This window comes from the organism of the source record quoted next, unplaced genomic scaffold (genome assembly GCF_019419815.1).
Source record: "Pyrus x bretschneideri cultivar Hongxiangsu unplaced genomic scaffold, Pyrus_bretschneideri_v1 Contig61, whole genome shotgun sequence".
In the NCBI taxonomy this organism is placed as follows: domain Eukaryota; kingdom Viridiplantae; phylum Streptophyta; class Magnoliopsida; order Rosales; family Rosaceae; genus Pyrus; species Pyrus x bretschneideri.
Window position 1 is genome coordinate 462,739 of NW_025999800.1, and position 18,670 is coordinate 481,408.

Below are 18,670 nucleotides of genomic sequence, written 5' to 3' on the forward strand. Positions count from 1 at the left end.
AAAACATAGTTTTTTTTTTTTTTTTAAACCCAAATCCCTTATCCCTTTACTTTCTTGTATTGAAGATCTTTTCTCTCATTTAATACTCTCCAGTAGCGCTGGTGTGTTCTGAACTGAATACCGAAATCAAACTTAACATATTTATTACAATTTAAATTTTGAAGTTACATAAAAATTTGGCACTCAAATTCAAACCCTCAAACTCACATAAAATGTACATCATAATTTGGCAATCAAAATCACTTAAATAAAAATAAATAAGAACTCGAAAAAATAAAGTCACTTCAATATGAGCCAGAATTGAGAGAACCCAAAAAATTAGGCCTAACAATCAATGCCCAATCCAATTTTCTGTTTACCAAACCAAATTGAAACATTTTAGGTTTACCTTTCCATGATCAAAAAATGTTTTACCAATAAGATTTGTTTGGCAAGCAACCCAATGTGGCTGATCTGAAAACCCATCACAACGTTGGATAAGGCACTCATTAGAGGCCTGCTGTAAAAGCCCATCATAATGTTTTTTGATTTCAGGCACAATTAATTCCTTTGTAAAGCCCAAGAAAATAGTTGAGAATGCACCAAAACTAACCTTTACAAATATTAAGAACCCTAATATGTTCATACTCACTTCATTCACTCCCTAAATGTTCTCATTTATTTTTCGGTCTCTAATTTGTATATTGGGAGCTTATTTGTTCATAAACGCTCAAATAAATACAGATGTAGGGAAAGGAGATCACATGAGCAAATTCTATACCTAAACCCATCGAAAAATGTGGTAGAAAATTTCTAGAAACCTCACGGACACCGATGAATGTGAATTTTTTTTTTAGAGATTATGGGTAGCAAAAATAGTGAGTAGGGAAATAGCATTCATTCACCCTTATGTGAATATGTCGGTGAATGTTAAATTTGATCGAAGCTCCACGATCAGAGGATACCATTCTTGCTAGCTAGTTGCTTATTTTGCTATAAGGGTACATAATATGCTACTGTAGAGAGAGTGGGGTTGAGTCTACATTATATAACGGGATAATCATAATTATGTATGTGTTTGGGCCTAAATTCACATTTTCGGCCGAGTTGAAGTCATCCCAGAAAAGAGGCCATGAGATTCGGCCCAATGACGTGGTGCTAAGGGAGTAGCCGAGCCTCAGATAAGCTAGGATTGTTAAGTATTGAGATGTTTTCTGATGAGGACCAGAATTTTCCAAGAACTGAAGATTGTGGCGGATGGGATAATGAATTAATTGAACATATATGGGGGCTGGGTTTAGAATCCTAGTAAGGAAAAGGCCGAGAAAGATGGTGATAGACTTTTGGCTGAGAACATTTGAGTATATTAAGAGAATATGCAAAGGAATTGGAATATTATTAGAATTTTACAACTCTAAATACCTGATCATCACGAAATATACCCCTTATAAAATATGGGGTTTTGGCAACATAAAAAGGACATTCAGCAACACACAAACGCCCTGTGAAAATCTCATTCTACGCCAACCTCTCTCATTTTCTAAGAAATCGCTAACTCTCCTAACTTTGTCAACACATCTTCAGTTTGGATTAACAGCTATGTGTTGACAACTGGCAACATCTTCAATTTAGATTAACAGCACTGGAGTTAGGCGACCGATAAGCATCTTCAGAGAGTAACAACATTGCTTCAAATTTGGCTAGTTATCTATCCAAGCCTCTGCCAGTGAGGAGCCCTTGGTTTTCTCATCGAAAGACGTCATCTCATTAGCCTTCTCTATGAAGCAAGGTGTTACTAGGTTATTTCGTGTTCGGCTTATTGAAAGCCAAACCTTATTTGAACTTCACTAGCAACCTTGTCTTCAAGTTCTAGTACCTAGAAGCCTAGACGTGTTCCTTCCTCGGTCATGATCAGTTGGATACAGAAGTCAGTAGTGTGTTCGACACCATCACCACATTCATTGAGTTCGGTGGCGAGTCGGCGCGCCCGCATTCACCAGAAGAACGTAGTTAGCTCTTAGTTACTCCGCTTGCGCGCCACGTAGGCTTAGTAGTTTTTAAGGTCAACGGTATGTAACTCAACACAAATAGTAAACCTCATGGTCATCTATAAGAGCCGAACATGAGTAACCTCTCACTTATTAATTACAAGTTTCTTTGATTTAGACACGCAATTCAACCCTTGTTGACATGCCCTCTGATACATGTGAGTCCCATATGTACAATCATTTATTAAATTAGCATTCAACAAATCAATTTTATGCTTCTAAGTACAATGACTATAAGATCACATATCAATAATTCTAATCTTGTTAGGATGTGTTTGTTTCCCTTCATTAGCCCTCATTGGACTGGACGAGACTAATAGTTAGCCTAGTCTTCTGTTTGTTACTTCACGGACTAGTTTTAGTGAGAGTAAGCTGGACTCGCCTCGACTAAGTACTGTGCTGCACTCTGCTCGCGTCTTCTACTCTCCTTACGTTCTCTCCTTCTCTCCTCGTCCCCAACCCTGAATTATGAACAAAGACCTCGATTCGAGATGGGAACCAGAATCGGAATCGGAATCAGAATCAGAATCGGACTTTTGCTATGATTTGCCACACTTTTCAGTCCCCAGAGAGTTTAGTTTGCGATCTCCCTTGAGTTTTGATCGAGGAGTTTGTATTGGGTAGGTAGATTTGGGGTTTTACAATCAGCTAATCGAAATATCGAATTTGAAATTACTTGAATTCTGGGAATATTGGGGATTTGTTCTAATTCATTGCTCTGAAATGTAGGGTTTTGGGGTTTTGCAGTTGCAGGAGGAGAAGATGAAAGTCAACATCTTGCGTATCCTTCTCACTGTGTTTATGTTATTCTGTCCTTTCTTTCAAACTACTCTAGTTTATATACCATTTGCAACTAGCTCATGTAACTTTCTGTACTTTTTATTCCAAGATATTAACTTTGTTGCATTTAATCATATGGTAGACTGAATTTTGGCTTGATAGTTTCAAATTCCTATGATTTTGATTTTGTTCTTTCTTTCAAATTTACTGGTTTATACCATTTAGAAATAGCTTTTGTAGTGCTCTTTTCTTTCCCGTCTTCAAACTGTTGCATCGAATCGTGGTGGAATGAATTTCAGCTTGACGGTATTGAATTTCTATGATTTTTCATCCTCTGGAACTATGAACAGTTAATGAGCTGTAGGGTTTTACTACCTTAATTGTAGTCTAATGTTACGAATGGCGATCACAAGATCAGCATCCATTATGTTAGTCATGAGTCTCTAGCATATGTTCCCTCTGTTTATGATTCGGCGCGATTATCTTTTTAACAACGATCTTGATAATTTGACAATCCCATTTGCTCGGTGATCTTGTTTTAACTTGAAATATCTTTGATGGGAAATGGACGTATTATGCATTTTATCGTAACTGTTTTCTGTTGAACCTTGTCTCTTTGCAAATATCTGATGGAGATTTTAAACAGAGTATGTCTTTTTTACCTCTTTTTGCTATCTCTCATGTTCATTAATCAATTGGAAATAATCAATTGCTGCATGTGTGAATGTGTCGAAGTGTAAATTTGATGTGCCCTTTTTTTTCTGGGATATGTTTTATTTCATCTACTTTCAAGCTCTAACTCTTATCCCCTTGGACCTGCAAGTGGCATGCTGTCAGCTTCATGGACATGGCATGCACAAGACGAAACATGTGGGATTTGTAGGATGGCATTTGATGGTTGTTGTCCCGATTGTAAACTCCCAAGGGATGATTGCCCGCTAAGTATTTGATGTTACCCATTTGTTTTCAATTTATCTGCTATTTTTCCTTTTATGAATTGATTGATAAGTTTTTGTAAGTTGATGTGATTTTGTTCTTCATTCCTTGCTTTCGTTTTGCTAGAAATTTGATGTTATCATATTTTGGGATGGGTTAATTGGTATCTTGTGGGTAAGTTTGTGGAGAAGGATTTGTGTGCATCTACACTGTTTGATGAAATAGCTAAGAGACAAAGTGAGGACGCTGCAGGAAACCTCTTCAATCGAAAGTGAGGACGTTGCAGGAAACCTCTTCGATCGAATGACCCCTCTTTTTCATAACATGGTTGTATGCTCTTAGTTTTGCATAACTAGGGGTGAATTATAGAATGGATGAGATTCGGGAGGCAGATTGGCTAAAATTCTAGGGGTGCTACTCTGTTCCAAGCACCAGGAGAACCGTTGCGACATGTACGATGGTGGAAGAATTGGTTATGGAAGAGAACATTGCAAAATGTTGCTGGGCAAATGGGGAGTTGTGGATGTAAATGATTGTTGCAGTTGTGCTATGTATTTGGTGGATTCCGGGATGGTAGATGGGAAACACTTATGCATTACTACGAACTCTCAGGTGGTAAGCTTGAGCATTGTGCCTTCTAGGAGGCCTGTGATCCTTGCAGACAAGACCTATGCCACCAAGACTGATGCACTGGAAGCTGTTATGCATGCACCTGTCCATTTTCAAGGATTTCTGACTTTTGTGTGAAATCGGTATCAATTGCTCATATTGGTTGTAATGTATACTGCTGATGAGGATTTTGAGTCTATAACCAATGTTCAATAAATCTTATACAAGGCTCGTTCATCTTCTAAACTGCAAATTTGGATCTATTTGCCTATCAATTTGAGTCGTTGAAAGTTTTTTTTTGTAATATTGGTTTAATTCTTGTTAATCGTACAATATTAGTTTGTGGTTGAAGGAAATTAAAATTGAACAGTAATTTGCAAACGCCATACTGTGGACAGTACTATTTTCATTATCCTGCTTCTTAGTCTGACACTACACCACGCTTCACTAAATCAGTCCAGCTTAGTCTAGTCTAAGCTAGTCCAGGTTAGTCCTTGAAGCTAGTCCAATCAGAAATAATCTGGTGCAACAAACGCACCCTTAGTTTCCTAATTCCTGCTCAAGGATCCAACTTTAACCATAGTACTTTCCAAAGAGTAAGTATAATATGAAAAAGATTTCCGCACACATTTTTTCTTTCCTACACACTTTTATTTATTTTTTTAGCATAAATTGAGCAGAAGGAGAATCAATGGACGATAATATCGCAAACGCAAATGCAGCTAGCATGAGTGAAGGAGCAAATCTATTTAGACATTCTCCAAAGTTATGAATTCTAACATGCGAAATGTGCTACTTGATTTATAAACAAATGAAAAAAGTAGTTGTTGGCCTCGAAAACCACTAATACTATAATTATGGTCAAGCAAATTGCGATTATGGAGGTAATTAAATAAAATTAAAGATCGATCATCTTCTAGGCAAACGAAGATTTTGATATATTATTCTATATGTGCCAACTAGTTGCCACCCATGCATATACTAGAATACCTGGACTCTTCTGTCCCGGAACATCGTTTTGACGTATTTTTTCTTCACATTCCTTCTACTTTTTGCATACCAACTTCCCCATTCAACACGCTTTGCCCAACTTGTGCATTAACATTTGACTAGTGCCATGGAAATTTGTTGAAAATGATACACCATTTGTCGATGGACGACCCACAATAACGATCTGCATTATCATTTTGGCAACTTGCGTGGGACTTTGAGATCCTGCGAATATTTTTAAAGAACTTCAACAAAAAGATTCTGGTACTATTTACTTTAACGAAAAATCACATTTTTACACTAAAAAATCAATCATGATACTCTTCACGTTACCCTTTATTTTATTCTTATCGTTAAAATTCAAAACTTTCAAATCATTTTTATTAATTTTTCTATATTTTTAATAACAAAAAAGATAAACACACGTTTGCCCTTTTTAACATTTTAAGCATTTCTATTTAATTTTAACAGTTACTTTTACTTGATTTATTCATTTTGACAACGACTAACTAACGCAAATATAATAATGTGCGAGAACTGGCAAATAAGTCTAAAGATGGACGGGACTAGCGGGCCAATTTGCTGTTGTTTCACCATCTGAAAGCGAAAGGCATAACGGCAGCAGATGAATGTGTGTTTTCCTCGGCATGGAAGAGGGGTCACTAGCAACACACATGTGGGGTCTTCACCCACGTGCCCTGTAGGGCTCCACTCTCTATACCTTGCCCATGATTAACAACCAAACTACAACTTTGCCACCATCATTTTCATTCCTGCCTTCTTTTTTAAGACGGACAAATCACAGTTATGGTTGGTAATCACAACGTAACATATAAATTTATTTTCAGTGAAACAAAAGGAAACCTTCTGCACAAGTCAAACTTATTTGTCCATATGAGAAAAACTACGTTCTACATGTAACGAGTCAAGTATTTTTTCCGATTTGAAATAATAAAGAAAGGGGAACTACTGAAATCCCAACATCAATGGGTAACTGAGATTACAATTGACGACTTTGAAACAATGCCATTACCACTAATAGTATGGCATGGCAGGAATTGCAACAATGAAAGCTTAAACCCTAAACCCATTCCACCCTCTGCTAAACCTGCACAAAGCTGCCTAGAAGTAACGAGTAAATTCCTCATGGTGGTGGTGGTGTTACTCTTCTGCACTCTCCAGGATGATTTAAAATTTTGCCAAATAAGTTCCCAAATAAGTCCATAAGTAAAAGGATCAATAACTTCATCTAGCTGATATACCAGAGTAGTCGTTTGAAGAAACATCATTACCAGATGTAACCTTTTGTTTCCTGCCCCGCCTTCGATTACCGATGGCTTCTGCGCGAATCACTTCTCTTGCTGCCGTCCCCTCCCCGATGTCTTGAAGGCTTTCCACCTGTCTTCATAGCACCAATCACAAATACATTACAACAAGTGACAAAATGAAGGGGAAAAAAGGGAAAGAAGAGGTAGTTGGCACAATACATTTATTTATTATACAAAGAAACCGAAAGAGCACTTGATGCTTATTTTTTCATACCTTAAGGCTTAAGTTCAGAGTCCACATTTGTTTGCTCCAAATGTTATTTTACTTAAGAAGATAATGCCTTCACCAGTTTCACAATGCACACATAATACATTAAGCACTTGTTAAGACACAGTTCCGATATTACTAGATGGCACGAAAGTCGCTCTAGCCGACCATTTGGTTGTATTATTTATTCAATAACGATCAAATTTGACTCCTACTCTGGTCAGTAATTGGATTCCTTTGTGAACTTATATGAAAAGTAGATTAATTTAAGCGCCTAGGACTTCGACATAAGACTAAAATATCTAAATTTCAGTGCCTTGGGTTTTATAAGGATAACGGAATATGGAGCGTAATCCTCCACACTGGATTTCAGTAGCATATCAAAAGAACCGCCGTCTATAGGTCTCATATTAAAAGCACGATAAGACAAAATCAGGTTACTAAGCATAAAGAGGAGGGTACTGACCCCTAAACAAAAGCTCTGAAAATGAGTGTCGAAGCCAGAAGGATCGTCCAAGGTCGCCTTCTCATAGTTCATTTCGGAGCAATTCCGCTTAGTACTGGAACTTGATCTTTCACAATAGGACACATACGAAGACGTAGAACAGGAACTAGGAGGGTGAGAGACTGACCCATAACTCCCAGTATCCCCTTCAAACATTTCATCAAAAAGATTCTGCAATTCTTCAAAGGTCTCCTGCCCATTTTCCTGTCAATTACGCATTCTTCATATGTCAGTAGGTACTCGGAAACAATATCATTATCGGCATCATCAAAGGATTAGTCACGATGAAATTTCTCTAGAAACTTCCATTCGTATAGAAACTAAAAAAGACTGGAAGTTCCTAAAGTTTCTCACTGCATTACCAGATAGATTTATGATTAGTCAGAATGTTCAGCTCACAATTTTTATTAAACGTGGAAAAAGATGAACAACAAAATATGATATTTTAGACAAAACAAGCTCTCAATCATTCAGCATAGCTGATGCGACTAGCGCATACCCCTTCAAAAATGTTAGATCCCATGTTTTTGGGTGTCCTTAATATTTTCGAAAATACGAATTAATATAACTTTTTCAAATCTTGAATAAAAAAATATCATTTCTCACTGAATGAGCACTAAACAGGCTATAGAACACATTTTAGTGCCCCTAAATTGTCTGTTTAGTCTCTTTTTAGTGTAAAAAGTTTTATTTATGTATACTTCCTTAATGTTTTTGAGATTATTACTGGCCGATGCCCTTTGCCGGAAATGGAAGTGACTACAGCTAACAGAGATCTCATACAAATCAACAGCTTATACTTGCCCACACGCGGGTTAGTAACTACAACTAACAAACCTCTAATTACAAATATTTTCTACTCACTCATGAAAATATAGGCATTTGAACACAGAACAAGTGCAGTGCACTTCTGTCACATGCCAGGTGACACCTGATGAATTTCTTCTCATAACTATAAATTTATCACTAAGTGGTGGGCCAGTGGCACCTCAATGCCTTCCCTTCGTCTTGGGCTTCCCCAGATCGCAATTAAACAAATAAAACTGCATCATGGGATTGGTGGGTCCACAGTGACTAAATTTTTATATTTGAGCGGTATTTTAATCCGTACTAAAAGAAGATAGATTCAAACTAGAGCACAGAAGGATGAGCGACAAGGCTACACCCTCCTGCGGTCAAGGCCCTAACTAATGGGCCCTTCAGGAATAGACTTCACCAGGATGTTACTGCAATTGTAGTTGGACCTATCCATTTTAACAGGACTAAATGGCCCTTCAACACGCTTTTCTAGAATGTCTTGGCAAAAGTGAGGGCTCAAGGGAAAGCAAAAGTAAACCAAAAACGTAGGTTTTCCCAAAAAGCGAAAAGCTTTTTATTTTTTTTGCATCCCATTTTTTCCCTAATCTATTTCAACGTGTTTAAAACATATATATATATATATATATATATATATTAGTAAACGCAGGGAAGTCGAAAATTAAAAAGGAAGAAAGGTGAATTTGTACATACATTAGGCTTCGTTTGGCGCATCATCACTGCCATCTCGTCCAAAAACTCACCCATCCCCTGCACCAATAACAAATTTTAAATTGGTCATCTGGTGGGCGGCTACATTTGACGGATTTCATACAAGTAATAAATAAACATTGGCGAATGTCATCGGATTGGAACAGTTTATAAACTACCAAATTTGATACAATTGAATATACAGGGATGAATGTGAAACTTGAAAATAACCGTAGGGACTATGCAAGTGCTATTATAGGGATACGATTTCCGCTCACGCTAATTAAATGCATTGAGTGTAACGGGGGGTGCGGAAATCATCATCTCTAAATAGAGTCCTACTGTGATTGGTTAAATGGTCAAAAGTGAGCAGTAAAAGTGTAGATAAAGCTGTAAATTCAATAGTATAGAGTCCGCTAATTAATTAAATTCTAATTTTTGTATTTTTAAATAAAGAACTAGCAGTTAAAATATTTTGAGTGCCGGACCAAATCAAATCCCAAGAAAAAAAAAGCTTACATTGTTTTCGTCATCATCACTGCCATAGGCCCCAACATCGTACAGAAACCTCTTATTCGCGTCAGATAAAACTGTTCAACAAAAAACAGACCACACGCTTCCCTCGTGACCAATTCACTAAAAAAATAATTAATAGTTAATAATTAAATGAGAATTAGAGGCTGAAATTACCAGAATAGGCTTCTTGGATGTCCTGGAATTTCTTCTTGGCTTCTTCCACGAACTTAGAATTTCCGGAGGCCGAACACCGATCCGGATGCCATCTCTACACCAGCAAAGCATATAAAAAAATCAACAAAAATATTCAATAAATTAAAGAAAAATACACAATTCCCCGAATTTCCCAAGAATCCCAGAAAAGTTTCAAACTTTTTCGATCTTTCTAACCTGTTTTGATCATGCAGTGAAAACCCATTTCCGGGATTTGCATCCTGAAAACCCAATTTCCCAGAAGTTTTGAAGGAACCCAATGATGTTCAACCCCAGCAAATAGTAGAAAGGTCCCATTTTTCAACGATTTGCCAAAGACCCAGAAATTCAATTCAGAAAAAGATTACTACTTTACCTCTAAATTTCAATTCTAAAAGGACCCAAATGAAAGAATTGTCAAAAGAGGGGTTTAAATTCAATTGTGCAAAAATGGTGATGAAATTTAGTTTAAAAAAAAAAAAAAAAATTCTAACCAGTGCAAGTTTCTTATAGGCATTTCTGAGCTCCGAGTCTGTGCATTCCTTTTCCAACCCCAAAACTGCATAGAAGTCACTGCCTTTCTCTTCCCCATCCGCCATTTCTCCTCCCTCCTTCCACCTCCTTCAATTCAAACCAAATCCAAAAATACCCAACAAAAAACCTTAATTTCCTCGTTCGTTTCTTGTCGACAAATTATAGGACCCAAAATCCCAGAACAAAACACAAAACACAAAGATTTTATGTCGTACGAAAACTACATCTTTGTCATACGGAACACGGAACTTGTAATCGAAGGGGGAAGGAAAAGGAAAACATGAGCAGCCTCCACCCCTTTTGCAAATAGACACCGAGGCCCAATTGAAGGAACACTCCAGAAACCAGCCCCATTTAAATAGTTTTTTTATTTTATTTTATTTTAATTTAATCGATTTGGAGGATCTTTCGTGATGGACGGTTGAGAGTGCGCGAGAGGAGGTAGATATTTATGCAGATTGTGAATCCAGAAGGTTCTCTTTCTCACGTGTTTCTGAAGCCCTTTTTGACGTCAACTAAAACAGACCAGGATCCTCTACGGGTTTCTTATTATGAGACCCTGGGATCAATTGATCTTGACCGTTTATTAAATGTCATACTGTCATGAGTTAATGTTTTTACTTTACCATCCCTTGAAGCTTTGAAGTTCAAGTTTTAATGAAAACACAAAAATCGAGTTGAGAGTTTTCAGTGAATTAAAATAACTTTGGCTTGAAGTGGCTGAAAATTTTAAATTGAAATAAATACCCATTCTCTCACTATTTTTCAACTAAAAGAAATATGAAGCATGAACTGGTTTTTTGAATCTTTCAATTTTCAACATAAAGTTCCTTAGTTTCATTTTTTTCTCTCTAAAAAAAGAAAATTGATAAAAGATAGCAACATTTTGGAATCTGATGTTTGGTAGAAACCGTTGGTTTTTTTTTTATTTTGTCCAACGATAGGTTTTGTTAAATTAATCATCGATTGAGTTTAAACCCACGTCGTTATGTAAGAGCTCAATACCTTTTCACCACCATGGTAAAGGGTCACTTGCTTGATAGAAATGTTTGTTGAAAGAATTGTAATGCTGCCTCAAAATTAGGGATGCAACTCGGATGGGTTGGGCGAGTTGAAAGGTCAATCCAATCCTAACCCAACTTTTACAATTCGGACTCAAGTTCATATTGGGTTTCATTCGGGTTCATTTGGGCTCAGGTTTAATTGGGTTAAGGTTTACTTGGATTGGGTTAGAGTCAACTTTTTCAAGTTTAATCTTGTAACAACATAATTTCTAAGAATTCCTAAAAAATTAAGCCAAGTAACATCAAAGCTAACTAACTTTAATTTCATAAATCAATCTACTATAAAGCTCTAGAATTTAGAGACTACGAATATGGGCTGACTAATCAAAGCCTCTTATTCCCTAAAAGCTTCGTAATTATTAAGGATAATTTATTAAAAAAATATTAGAAAGGGCGATGATTTTTGGACTTGGCTCTCTTAGGTGTAGTATGAGCATTAATTAATATGGGTTACAATCTGGTTAGATTGGGTTTGGTTAGTCGGGTTGGGGATGGATAAGCAAATGATCAATCCAACTCAACCCAATCAATTAACGAGTTGAAATTATGTTGGGTTCATGCGGGTTATAGCTAAAAAAAAAAAAAAAAACTATTTATTCGGCTTTAAAGTCGAGTTGGACATGAACGAGTTCGGATTGGACCAATTCAAGTTGCACCCCTACTCAAAATTAACAGTCTTAATTGGTTTCTAACACAACTTCCAATAATCGTCAAATACTCTACTTTCAGTGTTTGTAATCTTATCCAGTTGCAAAAGTTTGCAATTCAGCGTAGCCATTAAATAAAGTTACTTGAATGCTTTTAGTTAAGATTTAAAATTTTAAATCTATTTCTATTAATTTTTCTTTAAATTTAGGTTTTAATGTTATTCTTGTGAAGTTATTGTTTAATTGAATTTGTGATATTACATGTAGTTCAATATTTTAATGAATAACGCATTAAATTTTTACCTATGCATCTTAGGTTCAAAATTTTCTATTTTTAAATTAATGTGATAGTTACGTATCCTTGTCTCTAACCTTTAATAGCAGTAAAATTAAAGAAAAAAATGAACACTTGTGTCACTGAATCAAGCATAGCATGTGTTTGATGGCCTTGTTAGTAGTATGGAGTACGCACACGCTAAAATGCCTCCTCCAATTTGGATAACACGTTGATACAAATGACACGAGAAACTAAAAAGGCATACGTCTTGTAGCTTCTAGAGAATTTATGTACCAGCTGTCAAGTGCGAAGTCCGAATTCTCTTTATGAGGATCTTAGAAATTTTCAAATCGTTTTCATTTATCATATATTGTATGGTTATAAATTATTTTAAATGTTTTATTTAAAATTAAATTTGAATAGTATCTGACAAAAACTGACCTTACAATATATAATAAACGGACACGATTTGAGAATTTCTAAAATTCAACCAAAAACAGATTCAGAGTGGATTCAATTCACATGTACGATGATCGCGGTGAGGTCTATTCACCTTTTCGTTTGGGTCCACCAAAGCTGCCAGTTCAATCACTTGTAGAAAACACTTCCATCTCCTCTTCTCGAACTTGGAATTTTGACCCAAAAAATAGAAAGAATTCGGCATGTCCATAAGTTAGTGTTGATTTAGTATTTAATCAGTGAAATTTTTGACCTGTAAGAACTCAAGTTTGTGCTTTGTCGGTTGCTAGGATATGAGACATGGGGAGAAAGAGGAGGAAAACAGAGGTGCATCGCCCCTGGTTTTGCTTCAAGTAAGTTTTAAAAAGTAAATTTAATATTAGGCCGCACGATTTTAAACTAAATGGTCAGGATGATGTGGTCCTCCGGATCCCTCACAAAAAATTCGGAAAGGATCCTGTTTTAAAATGGGATTGTTCATAGATTCTGTAACTTTATGTTTTTATCATAATGTTTTATAGTGCTGACACGAAAATTGACATTAAACTGTGAGGTGCAAGGTAGGCCATAAAAAGTTTCACTTTTGAAAGTATTCTTAGCATTTCTTAACATGAAATTAGTGGTACTCAATCCATTCTAGTAATAATTTTATGGGAATTATGTCCGTCTTCATGGTTTTTTTTTTTTTTTTTTTGGTTCAAACTTAATACAAATTATTAAATAAAATAGAAAGCTCAAAGACAGTCCAAATACAAGTATAACTTAAAAGAAAATATAACAAAAATACCCAAACAAAATAAGTCTACAACAACAAAAATCCTAAATCTAGAAGGCTGCTGCCTCCATCATTGTTATAAATTAGATTATGTCTTTGCATGTCAATTACAAGTCTGTCATGTTCTTACTCAAAACGTTTCCATTAAAGTTTGTGTTTGTTTTGTGATTCAAATTTAATGAGATTAAGTCCACTCCATTTTCTTGGCATAGATAATAACGTTGGTTTAAAAAAAAAAAAAAAATTAATAGGACAACTCGATAAAACAGAATGAAGTCTACTGGGCTAAAAGAAAATAAAGGCCACATAAAGTGGAGAGTCGAAGTTTCGGGTATTGGGCTAGAACAAGAAATGAGTTTTGTAACTGCAAAAACGTATATGAAATGAGTTCATCACCACTGTATCATTGCTCTAATTTCGTACTTTGATAGTGTATTATTGAATCGAAATGAAAATTTTCGTTCTTTGATGGTGTATTATTGAACCGAAATGCTGTGCGGCCGTAAATCCGTTCTAAGCAAGTTGCTTTCCATATATACCAAAATAGTTTGCTTTAATCCACATTGAACAAAACAAGAAAACATTGCAATTCCAACTACCATCTTTTGCTTACATTACAGAAGAAGATTTAACCTTGAATCCATACCCAAGATTAGTATTTTCTTTCTGCTTGTAATGACAATTAAGATTTAACCCAAAAGACTTTCCTCAGATCTAGTTCTAATCACCAAAACAAAAAGGGTTCACCACCAACTCCAAGTGAAGTAGAACTTGTTCTAATCAGTTAGTTGGTCTCCAAGCCCCAAAGCATCCCCCAAATTCATTGTCCTTGTCATTGTTCTCCTCCCAATCCCTCCCCCATTCCCCTTCCTCATCATTGCAGCAAACTCCCCATAATCTATCTGCCCATCATCATCCTGATCAATCTCCTTGATCATGTCTTCCAGATGCAGCTCCCCCAATCCAAACTCCCTGCATGCTTGACTCAGCTCATCAATGGTGATGAACCCGCTTCCGTCCTTGTCGAAAAACGAAAACGCCGACAGCAGATTCTCCTCCCTCTCCAGCTTGTTTAAGTGCACCGTCGCCGCCAGAAACTCGCCGTAGTCAATCGTCCCGCTGTTGTCAATGTCAGCCGCCTCCATGAGATCCTTGATCTCTGACTCCATTAGCTCAGACCCCACTTTCCTCAGCCCCTCTTTCAGCTCATCGAACGTGATGCTTCCGCTCCCATCTGCATCAATCATCTTAAAAAGCTCCCTCAGCCCGCCAATCTCCTCCTCCGACAGCCGCTCCGCGATCACTCTCAGTGCCATTTTCTTGAGCTTGTTCATGGCGGAGAACTTCTTCAACCTCGACAGAACAGCCGAGTCCAGCGGCTTATCGGGCGCAATCGTGTCATCTACGATCCAAGGATGGCAAAGCACATCATGGGCAGTGATCCTTTTCCTTGGGTTTCTCTCAAGCATTTTACTGAGCAGGTCACGTGCACTATCAGAAATCCCAGGCCACGGCTCGGACTCAAAATCCAACTTCCCCTGCAAAATCTGCCGGAAGATCCCAATCTCCGTCTCCGCCCAGAACGGCGGAACCCCACTTAGCAAAATGTACAGAATCACCCCTGCACTCCACACATCCGATTCCGGCCCGTAGTGCTTCCGCAGCACCTCAGGGGCAACGTAATACGGACTTCCAACAACGTCACAAAAAGTCTCGCCGGGCTTGTAGAATACAGAGAGACCGAAGTCCGTCGCCTTCAGCGCCGCGTCTTCTTCCTCGCTGTCGAACAAGAAGTTCTCCGGCTTCAAATCCCGATGCATAACCCCGAGCGAATGACAAGCCTCCACAACCCCAACAATGGTCTTGATCAGCTTCGCCGCCTCCCGCTCGCTGTACTGCCCCTTCTTCACTATCCTATCGAAAAGCTCGCCGCCGCGGCAGAGCTCCATGACCAAGTGAACGGCGGCGGCGTCCTCATAGGTGCCGCGGATTCTGACGACGTGGGGGTGCTCGGAGAGGTGGTGCATGATCTGAATCTCTCGCCAGACATCCTCGTAGTCCTCCCGGCAGAGGAGCTTGCGCTTGGGGATGGACTTGCAGGCGTAGGGGTGTCCGGAGGAGATTTCGGTGCAGAGGTAGGTGGTGCCGAACTGGCCCTGTCCAAGGACCCTCCCCAAAGAGTAGAGGTCAGTGAGGTTCTGGGTCTTGTAGGGTAGGACCCAAGTCGTCGCCTTTGATGATGCTTTGGCAGCTGAGCTTGATTTGCTGCTCATTGCAGTGAGATCAGAGAGCTCTGCTACTTTGAGGAAAAAATGGAAGATGATGACTGATGACCTAACAATTCTCAAGGCCTAGAACTTTCTCTCTCTCTCTCTCCTGCCACAATTTCAAACTTTTTTGCTTTTTTCTTCTGAGATAGAGAGAGGTTGCATCTGACCCAATTTTGAATTGACAATTAGTGCAGCAAGATATTTTACTATTTCTGGATTGGAATTTATCATATTTGTTTCACAAATTCAATCTCTTGCTTTTTGCACTTTTAGTGTCACTAGTTTCAAACTTCTCTCTTTTTTTTTTCATTAGGAATCTAATCTGGTCTATATACTTTATTGAAGGTGAATTCAATTAAGCGTACGAGCAAGGATAATGATTTTAGCGGTGCATAATGTTGTTATCATCACGGTTACATAATTTTAGATGACGACGACACAAAAATAAAACGATAATGTACTCGTATTTGTTTTCTCTCACATCTTGTTATTTGGTATGATGCTTGCTTTGGTATAAGGAATTGAGATCCAACATATCAGTAGAAAAAAAAGAAATCTATCCCTAGTAGCAGTGTTGGTGTATATCAAATTAATGAGCTTGTTTGATTGGCTTAAAACCTTAAACTACAATTATTTAAGAGTGTTTGTTTGAGCTCTCTAAGTTTTATTAGACTATACTAGATTAATTATTAGTGTAGTCCCATATTTAGTAGGGGATTAATTTAATGGGATTGCACCAGACTCACTTCGACTCTTTGCTAGGAGTTCTTAGCGTGGGCCTCTGAGAAGTATGGGATTGCTAAAACCATTGCTCCGCTTTGTCTTGGTTTTACTTAGCTCGTTTTCTCAGCTCTTTGAAAATAGTTCAGTTCGAAATAATCCGATACAACGAACGTACTGTACCAGAGTTAGATTGGCTCTACAATCATGTCAAAGTTTGTGAAGCAGATCTAATATATACATATATCATATATATATATATATATATATTTATATTCTTTGAGGCCATCGTGCAAATTGTGGTTGGACAATGAATCATGGTGACACACACACACACACACACACAAGTTCTTTGAGGCCATCATGCAAATTGTGGTTGGACAATGAATCATGGGCTTCACCATAAGCAGATATTCTTACAAGCACATGTGGTCCCAAAAGGCAAGGTCTTGGAAAAATTAAATAATTTGGAATTTTTTGGTCATCAGTTCATGCATCAAGATTCGATAAATTCTAAATAATTGGAATATAAGAAAGTGAGTGTGATGAAGTGAAATAAAGAACCAATTTAATTAATCATACATGTTAGAAAATTATTGTGGACTCAAAAATAATTGAGAAAAATATAAAGGCGATACGTGGATTCTTGGGTGAAAAAGATAAAATCACCCTTGAGGTACACCGGAACTCTTACGCGCAAGCAGCGAACAATCACGATTCAATCAAGATCAAATGTGATCAAAATAAGTATTTATTCAAAACCAATTTCATCCATCCTCATCAAATCCTCCCTACAAGGTAACCTTCAATAATCCATTCAAAATAGGATTAATTACCTAAATTAATTGATTAATTTCCTAATTAATTAATTTTCTAATTAATTTCCTAATTGATTGCAATATATTATTTTGGCATAATATCTTGCAATTACATCCTAAAAACACCATAAGTGGCCGGACCCCTTTTCTCCAAATAAGGGCCGGCCACATCTCTATAAATAGCTCTCATTTCTCCCAAAAACCTAATTCCAACTCTCTTGCTAAATTCTCCAAATTTTTCTAAACACTTTTCCCTCAAATTCTAACTTTGGCATCAGAGGTTCTTCAGCCAAAGTCCCCTCCCCCTATTCATCTTGGGCACGTGAGGCTCTTGACCTTGACCTAAGATGTTAATTGTTTTGCAGGTACATTTTCGTCCAAGAAGAAGAAGAAGAAGGAAATTTTGCATCCACAAATTGGTGTTTTCATTGAGAGTTTGAGTCACACGACTTGTAGAAGACTCTCTCATTCAAGGTTTTTCGTTTTCTTTCATTTGTAAATTTTTCGTACGTTCTTATTCTTCGAATTTTTATTTATAAAAATTCTTCAATAAAACGTGAAAGAAAAGTACAATGACAAGAGATTCGAAAACCTCGACAAATGAAAATTCCAACGTTCAAGAATTAGGACCACTGCGATCCACAAGGCTCAACACGACGATGAGTGGAGCAGGTACCACCCCAACGGGGCACCATTGTAGTAACCACCACGATGGCCACCATGGCAACCACCCTCGGCAAAGCCCACAGTGCTAAGAGCACAACCCAAGCCCAAGGTGCAGCCAAAGCATTCAGAAATTAGCTTCACACCGAACACCATTTATTCGAAAAATTGATCGTGGGAGAAGAACTGACCTTGGCAGCTTTATATACTTTGGCGGAGAAGCACGCATTATGGGACGAGGCCAAGCAGTCTAACAAAAACGAGTTGGAAAAGAAGCGCATGGAATGTTCCCCGACGAGAGAAGACTCAGCGCCCGAAACATTCACCAAGTTCATAGTCTCAGTCGACCAAATTCTCCGTAAGCTTAAGAATGAACCTTGGTTCGAACTGTCGCCACCCATGAAGGGTGATCTTACTAGGCTGGATTAGACAAAGTATTGCGCATTCCATCAAGGACCAGGCCATATTACCAACAGCTGCCAGAAGTGGAAATAGTACCTTGAGAAGCTGATAAAAGAGGGCCAAAGCGACAAGTATCTTGACAGGTCAACGACATGGCCTATGCAAGCAGGGGAACTATCCATATAAGTTCAAAGTCTCAGGCAGCTCGACGAACAAGACCTTGCAAGCTGAGGACTATCCAGTTTGTTATGTAGTTTCTACCTTGCAGCACAATTAATTTATTTCTTTATTCGTAATGAAGATTCAAGAAGTTATTCATAAGCCAGGCTCAACTGCTGTCTACAACAACTGCTCAAACCTCCATCTGGGCAAACTCTCTAGTGCGAAAGGATAAACTAATTTCTCTCTAGTGCGAGAAGGTAAACTAATTCCCCGACACCCATC

The 18,670-nt window shown here is 37.7% G+C and overlaps 2 protein-coding genes and 1 long non-coding RNA gene across 4 annotated transcripts; 1 reads left to right on the forward strand and 2 right to left on the reverse strand.

The window, feature by feature from the left end:
* Window positions 1-2,306: 2,306 nt before the first annotated feature.
* Window positions 2,307-4,598, forward strand: LOC108865702. The gene is made up of 2 exons (XR_007253874.1): window positions 2,307-2,647; window positions 2,757-4,598. It is a non-coding gene; the product is annotated as an uncharacterized LOC108865702 (long non-coding RNA).
* A 1,609-nt stretch (window positions 4,599-6,207) lies between these two features.
* LOC103929282 (dnaJ homolog subfamily B member 7) lies at window positions 6,208-10,462 on the reverse strand. Of its 2 annotated transcripts, none has more exons than XM_009338446.3 (6): window positions 10,092-10,462; window positions 9,580-9,673; window positions 9,409-9,479; window positions 8,893-8,949; window positions 7,345-7,587; window positions 6,208-6,740 (listed from the first exon to the last, which is right to left on the reverse strand). In XM_009338446.3, exons 1-6 carry the CDS (start codon window positions 10,194-10,196, stop codon window positions 6,588-6,590), a joined length of 723 nt encoding a protein of 240 aa, XP_009336721.1. In that variant the 5' UTR covers window positions 10,197-10,462; the 3' UTR covers window positions 6,208-6,587. The 2 variants fall into 2 exon arrangements, with proteins under 2 accessions (XP_009336721.1, XP_009336722.1); XM_009338447.3 differs by having other exon boundaries at window positions 6,208-6,744.
* A 3,454-nt stretch (window positions 10,463-13,916) lies between these two features.
* Window positions 13,917-15,647, reverse strand: LOC103929283 (calcium-dependent protein kinase SK5). Its single transcript, XM_009338448.3, has one exon. The coding sequence runs from the start codon at window positions 15,624-15,626 to the stop codon at window positions 14,130-14,132; it is 1,497 nt and encodes a 498-aa protein (XP_009336723.1). The 5' UTR covers window positions 15,627-15,647; the 3' UTR covers window positions 13,917-14,129.
* Between the last annotated feature and the right edge of the window lie 3,023 nt (window positions 15,648-18,670).

Coding starts and splice junctions, on each gene's coding strand:
- LOC103929282 (XM_009338446.3), bottom strand. CDS start 10,196: ATGGCGGATGGGGAAGAGAAAGGCAGTGACTTCTATGCAGTTTTGGGG. Junction 8,950..9,408: donor GTGATGATGACGAAAACAAT/GTAAGCTTTTTT, acceptor TTATTGGTGCAG/GGGATGGGTGAGTTTTTGGA. Junction 7,588..8,892: donor TGCGCCAAACGAAGCCTAAT/GTATGTACAAAT, acceptor CGTAATTGACAG/GAAAATGGGCAGGAGACCTT.
- LOC103929283 (XM_009338448.3), bottom strand. CDS start 15,626: ATGAGCAGCAAATCAAGCTCAGCTGCCAAAGCATCATCAAAGGCGACG.